This window comes from Fukomys damarensis, unplaced genomic scaffold, assembly GCF_012274545.1.
Source record: "Fukomys damarensis isolate Sample0158 unplaced genomic scaffold, DMR_v1.0_HiC HiC_scaffold_6, whole genome shotgun sequence".
NCBI lineage: Eukaryota > Metazoa > Chordata > Mammalia > Rodentia > Bathyergidae > Fukomys > Fukomys damarensis.
The window spans coordinates 7,324,009-7,332,497 of record NW_022900918.1 but is presented as its reverse complement, the minus strand read 5'-3'; the positions used below and the strand labels follow the sequence as shown (position 1 = coordinate 7,332,497).

General features: G+C 36.9%; 1 protein-coding gene across 2 annotated transcripts in view; it reads left to right on the top strand.

The window, feature by feature from the left end:
• The first annotated feature begins 942 nt into the window (after positions 1 to 942).
• The window catches only part of Klhl1 (kelch like family member 1), a 369,118-nt gene continuing 361,571 nt past the window's right edge, over positions 943 to 8,489 (top strand). For both annotated transcript variants that reach the window (XM_033760918.1, XM_010610816.2), the window contains exon 1: positions 943 to 2,136. In XM_033760918.1, the coding sequence (XP_033616809.1) occupies positions 1,640 to 2,136 (497 nt within the window). In that variant the 5' untranslated portion in view covers positions 943 to 1,639. The remainder of the gene's footprint in view (positions 2,137 to 8,489) is intronic.

Below are 8,489 nucleotides of genomic sequence, written 5' to 3'. Positions count from 1 at the left end.
TATTCCTGGTTGAATTAAGCAACACACTGCTCCTCCGGCCTCTTACCTTCCAGCAAATGTTATTGTGTTCTATTTTAAAGGCCAATTAAAGATAAATATTAGAACTTTCCAAGAATTCCTATCTAGACAGGGATCACAATCTTCATCATTCTAAATATAGTTATAGAGGAAAAACACAAGTTCCCTTCTCCAAACACGTAGTTTTAGAATAGAAGCCTTTGGCTACACTCATTTATCGCTTACTCCACACCAAGCATTTCATACCATGATTTATGTACTAGGAGGTTGTGACTTGAAATTCTCTTTTATCGTTTTATTCAATTCCTGGCTTCTGCGGGAGAGTAGCTTTCATTATAAAGCTAACTAGTAAATGCACGGATGGTGTCAAACCTGTTCCCTACAGTCAACCCTTTTTCAAATTTCAACCCTGCGCCTCTGGCCCCCGCGGTGAAGCGCTGCCTGGGCGCATTAATTGCGGGATCACAATGTAAGAGTCAGGATGGTGGCGTCGTCACACTTTGACGCCAGCCTCCCTGCTGCTCCTGTGTGTGTCTACAGAGAAACTAAGGCTGAAGGTTAAAGCATGCGGTTTATTAAATAATTCAAACCATTAACCTGCAACCTGCAAAACCGAAGGCAACCTATTAAGTTTGCACTGCCGTGATCCATGCTTGGTGTTTACTGATGCTAAAGCACGATGCCCGTTTGCTTTACTTTCATTGCTACCCAGGAATGTAGTGAGGAAAGAGGGTGAAAGAAGGTGACAGGATCTACGCAAGGGGACAATAAGAGCAGCAGACTCACTTGCATAAAGAAGATTGAAGCCTTCCCTCCCTCCCTCCATCTCTCGGTATAGGCCCCAGTGCACATCTGCGTCACTTACGCGGGAGGAGGAGGCGCTGAGGCAGAGAGAAAATTGTACAGTGAGGACCTTGACAGCCTCATGGGCGGGCTTTTCCCACTGCCTCCCTGTGTGTTCTAGAATATTTATTTGGTCTTTTACAAACTGACTCTGCAAAGCCACCCTTCTCGCGCTGCAGAAAGCGTGTGACTTGCTCACGGGTCCCAGCAAGCTCTCAGGGAATTCTCTCGGAGAGGCCAGGGCAGGGGCGCAGGTGCTCTCCGAAGGCTGGGGGGTGCGCGTCTTCGCGACTTGGGGCTCTTTCTCTCCGCGCTCTACAGGCACTGAACTCTGAGCTGCAAGGACGGGAGCACAGAACCTTCCACCCACTAAGGCTGCCCAACAGTGTATCCCGGGAGGTGTATCCGGCTGAGGCTCCGGCGTGCACAAACCCTCTTCGGGTCTGTGACCATAACCACTGACCATAACCACTCGTTTCCTACGCAGCTGCAGAGGATTCTCCGCGCTTGGCGTCTCACTCTTGCCTCTGCGCCGCACCAGTGGTTTCCCCGCTGCCAGGTCCAGAGGACCTGAACGCCGCCGAGCCCCGCCGCTTCGAGGTCCGCCTAGCGCCTTCGCCTGGCCCCGGGCGCAGCTCGCCTCGCCTACTCTGGCTCCGGGGCGCACGGGGAGCATCCCGGCCGCCTCCTCCACCTCTGCGCTCTCCTGGCCTGCCCCGTCTGCTAGCCAGTCTACTCCTGAGCAAGCTTCGGTCCCTCTGGCTTGTTTGCGTCAAGCATGTCGGGCTCTGGACGAAAAGACTTCGATGTGAAGCACATTCTGAGACTCCGCTGGAAACTCTTCAGCCACCCGTCGCCTTCCCAGGGCAGCCCAGCGGGGGGCGGCTGCCTGCAACAGGACGGCAGTGGCAGCTTTGAGCACTGGGGACCCAGCCAAAACCGGCTGCTAAAAAGCCAGGAGAAGGGCAGCGTGAGCTCTTTCTGGAAGAAGCCTTCATCTTCTTCCTCCTCTTCGTCTTCCGCCCAGTCTTCTTCCTCTTCCTTCAACCCCCTGAATGGCACCCTGCTGCCTGTTGCCACCAGGCTGCAGCAAGGGGCTCCTGGGCAGGGCACCCAGCAGCCGGCCAGGACTCTCTTCTACGTGGAGTCCCTAGAGGAAGAGGTGGTACCAGGCATGGACTTTCCTGGACCCCACGAAAAGAGGCTGCCCCTGCAAGAGCTCCGAGTGGGGCCGGCCAACTCCAGCCAGGCAACAGGTGGAGAATGTGGACACAGGTACAGTACGTCCCCAGGGAACCCCAGCTTCTCCCAGTCACCACTCACTTCTCCCAGGGCTCCTGTAGTTAAACAGTTAAGGTATTTCATGTTGAGAATGTGAGTTTGATATCAAGCCAGTTTTTATTACCCAAATTGTAATCTCATTAAAAGTTTCTTCATTAATTTCTATTGGTTCATACTCACTACTTTTTTTTGTAAGTCTCAGAGTTTTAGCCACCAGTTGAGGAATATATGTGGGTTCTGGTTAATCTTTAGGTAAAATGGTTCTCATATTTCTCATACTAAAACGTTTTTCCATCTTCCCTCATTAAATCATTATCTATCTGAGGTGAAATTGGCTCTAAACACCATCAAAATACATCTCATACAGTTGCCTGGTGACCGACTCAGCATTATTATCTTGAATTCCTGTGTCTTGAATCAATATTTGAGCAATAATGAAATGGACAAAAGGAGCACAGTGGGCAACGCTATCTTATCGCTGCCCCTCCCCCAAACAGCATTGCTATTCTCAGTCCTAACTTCCTTTTTGGTCCTTCCACCTCCTACTCACTTTTGCCTTTTCAACTGTAAGTCTTAGCATTAGACTAAGCTGGGTCCCTTTTGCCTTCAGTGTCCAGGATTTGTTGGCTCAGTATCAATAACCGTATTTGCATGATAGGCAGATCAACACTTAGAGTTTATTGTTCACGTTACACTGTGTAGAGTTCTGTTACCTTAAAAAATACAGAAAATATTTCCAACACTCGTCATTCTTTTCGAATTTTGCATTTTTGGGAAGTTGACTTATTATTATTCTACACTATATCATTACTAGTTTGGGTATATAATGAGGTTATGAAAGGGCTTTAATTTAGAGTCATATGAATCAGAATACATTATTGAAGAAGAAATACAGGAAATGATAATGAATATGCTCATACATTTTAATTAATTTTGAAGAAAATATTAGAAGTATCTTTTAAAATTTCATTTAATTGCATCAGCTTCTTAAAATTTGACTAAGTTCCATACATATATTAAAGAAAATAGTATGTACAATTGTTGTTTACATTGACAGTGTAATAGTACAATTAGAAAAAATATAATTAAAATTTTAAAATCATATAGATTATACAGATTTAACTGAATATCAGAGTCCTTAAAATACTTGTATGTGTACTGACACATTTAAAATAATATAGTTATTATTTTAATGGAGACATTTAATTTGGAAATTGAAAGTATGTCAAAAGTTTTCCTTACGTAGAAGAACTAAACATAAGCTTATCTATTATTTAATCAGGTTAGTTTACCAAATTGTTATAAGTAGAAACTGTGAATACCATGAAATGATTAGATATATTTATTCAGTATTTGTCTATATTTTTATTTAAAAAAAATAAAATGTGTTCATTTTAAAAAATATTCTTTAGTTGCATAAACAAAATTTGAGAAGGAAGGGAATTATTTATAAACAATTTCGCAATTCATTTTTTATACTTGAAGGAAGGATAAGTTAATACTAGTTTGGTGAAATTGCTATTTTGAAAAACAGCTCAACAAATAGAGCATATATATTATGTAGATGTATAATTGATTTCTGCATAGTAAAATCTGGATATATCTGACCTTAGAATATTAATGCTTTATAGTTTTTAAAAAATAGTTTGCAGTATAACATTTTCAATCAAGTGGGGCATATTTGGAGTTGACAATTTATGAAAATGCATAATGATCTAAGTTGGAGAATTTTAAAAATACTAATAAAGTACTGATTTAATAAAGTGTAACACAATTTAAAACACTAAGCAAATATCTAATAGCTCTGGGGATATTGGCCAGAGGTATGTAGGAGAGGAGTGTGTGGAGGTTAGGGACTTTTGGAGCAGCACACCCCAAACCTCCCTACATGCAGAGTCAGAGATAGAGATTAAAAGATGTCCCATAGGGGCACAAGTCCAAGTAGCATCAGGCGTATTGCCTTAAGGAATGAATGGTATAGATTCTGTCCTCCCGATTTTCAGATTTATCATTTAGATTGGTCCCAAGGTCAGTCATTAAGCAGACCACCCTGGCCTTCCCTGTCGTTCCCCTGTTTTTCCCATCTCCTACATGAGTTCCAGTCCAGATGCCCTTCATTTATCTTTATCCTTGCTCTCTGATTCTATCAATAAAAGGCCATAGAGGCTTCAGTTTGGGGCTGTTGTTTGAGATTTTCTCACGCTGAGGGGGTCTCAGTTAATGGCAGCTCCTCTGGACTCCCTTGGAATATGGATTGGACATCGATTCAGTGCAGTCTAAGCCAACTTTCATCCTTTTGCTTCGCGTCACAGTTGTGAACAAGTACAAACAGCTTAGATAGAAATAGAATAGTCTGATTTGGGTTACCTTGAACATTTTCCATTCTTTTTAATTTTACAGAAAGTCGTAAGACATAAGAATTCTGAAAGCAATACAAGTACCATCTTTAATAAATACTACAAGTAAAAATAATGCGAATAATCATCTTTACTGTTGGAATCAGAGTGTCCTGTGAGACTTTGCATGTGTAAACTATTGAAAATCAAGTCTGACTTTATTTAAAAATTCTTCTCAATATTTATGTGATTTAGCTAAATCTGAATTTCTTACTAGACAAAGCAGTTGGCACTTTTAGTATTTAATGGATTTTCTTTCTATTCTTAAACTTTCTTAGAGTATTAGTTCTGTGTTCACTATTAAGAATCTCAGAAGTATATTAGCAATTATTCATTAACAATATATATTTTAAGGTATTATAATTAAAGGGTTCATTATCCAAAAGAGATAGCACTGACAGAGTAAAATATTGACTGGAAATTTCATTGGAGCTCTCTTCAATATGATCAGTAATATAGGTTCGATTTTTCTGTGATTACACATCTAGTATAGCTACACAATATCTATGATAATGAGTAATCAAACTATATAAACCATGCATACTAATATTGTTATTGCTTGGTCATTATTATATTATGCAAATATGATATCAAATTTAATACTTAACACTTTGTTTTTCTGATACTGACTTGTGTGGTAAATTAGTCTTCATGTGTAAAACAAGGTTTGGCCCTTTCTTTATGCTCTCTGTACTGATTTAAAAAATTTTTTTTCTCTTTACTTATTGCATCTTCCACTAATTAGAAACATATTTTAGACAAGTATGAGTAATTTAGTTGGTGCAATTTGTTGTGAGAGAAGCAAATGGAGAAAATTTAGAAGAAAGTTGACCCACAATCTCAGGATCTTGGAAAGGTCAAAGTTTAATAAACCAGAAAGAAAATAGCAGGAATGCAGAGATAGACCACTTAGTTGTCCAAACACAGTATGTATCTTATTGTATTTTACTACACCAAACAGCTATTACCATATACTACCTTAAACAAATCGCAATACTCTACTATCTTGAACATATGAATACTGAGATTTAAATAGTAAATTACTTATTATTAATAAATAATTTCTCTATTTTTCTGTCCCAATTTGTCTTAGAGAGTATATAATTTCCTGCTTAGTCAGATCACTACGTATTTGTACTATAGATATTTTTAGCCAATCTCATATGTTACAAAGTAAGCAAACAATAATATTTGTACTCTTGTAGTTCATAATGTTGTGAGTAGAAGAGATATCATGTATTACCTGCTTACTTTTTTTTAGAGACTAAATTCTTAGAGTGCATACATCTGATTCCATGGTTTTATCTATTTTCCAGGGACAATGTTTCCAGATTTGTGTCTCTAAACCTAGTTCTTTCCCTGACTTCTAACCTCATAATTCACCATTCTATCTGACCTCTCTGGTGACTTTCAAAGATTATTTAAATGCCACAAAGAAGATGAAAAGCTTCAAATCTCCCTTCCATCTTGCTCAATTTCCATTTTCTCAACCTGACATAATAACTGTCCATACATTAGCTAGTTAAAGCAGTAAATCTAGTGTTGTATTTATCAACATCTTTCCCCATTATTTTAAGTATTCTAAAAAAGCCTTGGACATCTTACATAGGAAAGCTTCCCTTTAATCTGTCTCATATCTCCATCTTCACTGAATGTATCTACTCTGAGTCCGCATATCTTTGACTCAAGCAATTCATTCTCTAAAATTGGTGAAAATGGTAAAATAAAAAGGTGAACAATTTTCCTTTATACTCACTGCTCTTTTTCTCCAAAACAAATCTCCACACTTCCCTGATCACTATACCATGAAAACACTCCATGTGCACAATGTGTACCAAAGACAGATCTAACTCACCTATCCCTACTGCTATGTGAGTCTTTACTCACCAACTGCTGCTTTCCAGAAACATTGTCCTTTTATATACATTTTCCCTGTTCCAGACCTCACAAACCAGTTTCCTGTTCTCAATAGTGGCTCTTTTGCTCTTAACCAACCCTTTTCTGAATTTATTTATATTTATCATTGAGATAATATTAACAGAATGTTCTCAAGTTTTTCTCTTAGATATCATCTGTGATTCACCTGACAAATTCAGATTTCCCATGTTATGTCATAATAACTATTATTTTTAAAATTTTTATTGAAGCTCTTAACCATATTTTAATATCAATATTGATTTTTTCTGTGCCTGTAACTAAAGTTCCAAGTGTAGAATAGTGTGTCTGTGTTGCTCTATTTTTATTCCTATCACAAGGCATGTTGTTCCTCAATAAATGCTATTGAATCAATAAATATATTGAATAGCACTGATTAAGAACTTGCAACCTAACAGATAGAATATTGAATATGTATAGTGTCTTAGTTAAAGTTCTTTACACCCAAGACCCTGATAAATTATGTATCTCTTTGGAATGTTGGTTGCACAGATAAGAAGAGTGAGATGTAATTAGTACTTAGAGTACTTAATTCTGTCAGCATCAAAAATTTTGAAAGTAGTAGAACTAGATTCAAGACATCATATTTCTGGACATTTTGCCTATTTTTGTTTCTTTATTCCTTTTGCAATCTTCATTTCCCTCTTAAACACAGAGACATAACAAAAGATAAAAGCTCTGTCTAAGGTTATGGGAGAGGAAATTTCTTATTCTCTTATTAGAAAATAAATGTTTGTTTGAATGTTTGGACTTCTTAAATTGACAGTGATGTAGAATGTTTGATGTTTATCAAAAATAAGTTTTAGATTATTAGAAAACGTTCAATTATTCTGTGGCATATAGTTTATTTACTATATTTTATCCTATAATTAATGTTATACAATATAATATAGAAACGGAACTTTCTAATTTTGGAAGGCAAAAGAGAGATTTAAGATAGGAAATCTATTTCTGAAGGTCAGAACTGTAGACAGACACATCACTAAAAAGGAACATGTGCTGTAACATTGAAAGCTAAAGATGAGTTGGACCTAAAGTAGACATTTTAGAAAGAAAAGACTCAGCTAAGCTTCATTCAAGGGGGCAAAATATCTTGGAAAATAAGTGACCCTTTCCTCAGGAAAGTGATAGTTAAAGTCATTATGGAAAACTAAAGTGAAATAAAATTCATATTTTTCCTTACAGTGAATTTCAAAGTAAAAAAAAAAAAGAGTATAATAGAGTAATTTAATTTGTGTTTTCTTTATCATTTTACCCTGGATTTAGATCTTGTAGAGTCTGCTGTTATCTAAACCGGACTTTCTAAAAATGACACCTTCTTTGGAAAATCTAATTTTAGGATGAGTTTATCAATATTAGATGGTGTTCTACCCAAAAGTTCACGATTTCTTTGTACCCAGGCTTCTGAGCAAGTTTGCTTCATGCGAACTAAGATCACAAACTAAAGAGAAATAAAGCCATTGAACAGTATTTAAAGGTTCAAAACCATAATTTGTCTGTGAGAAATATTTAAATTTGAAATAAAATCATGAAAAATGAAGTACATCTATTTACAACAAAAATGCTAGTTAAAGGATCATATTCTATTTACCAATCCTTCCTAAGGTACCATTTTAAATTATTCAGAAAAAGAGAGAAATCTGCCTTTTCTAATCAAAATATTTTAAAATTTTTCTAGTATGTTTAAAGTATATAAATATTATTTTCACAGTACATAAAACATTTTAATTCCTTTCTTTTTCTCCCACCTCTGCTCCCACTTGTTTTTCCAGTGTCAGATACATTTATTTATCTTATAAGAAATTATAAAGATAATTATCATATGTAGAAAGATTCAAAAACAGTCTAATAGGACAAAGAATATATAAAAATATAAGACAATTATACTAAGGAACATAGTACATATTGAAGGAACATTTATTAAGTAGATTTATTAAGGATTATGTTTAGATATATTTTTGCACTGGATTACAATAACTTTTCTTTCTTGTCTATCCTGCTGTCTATTTTTTTTAT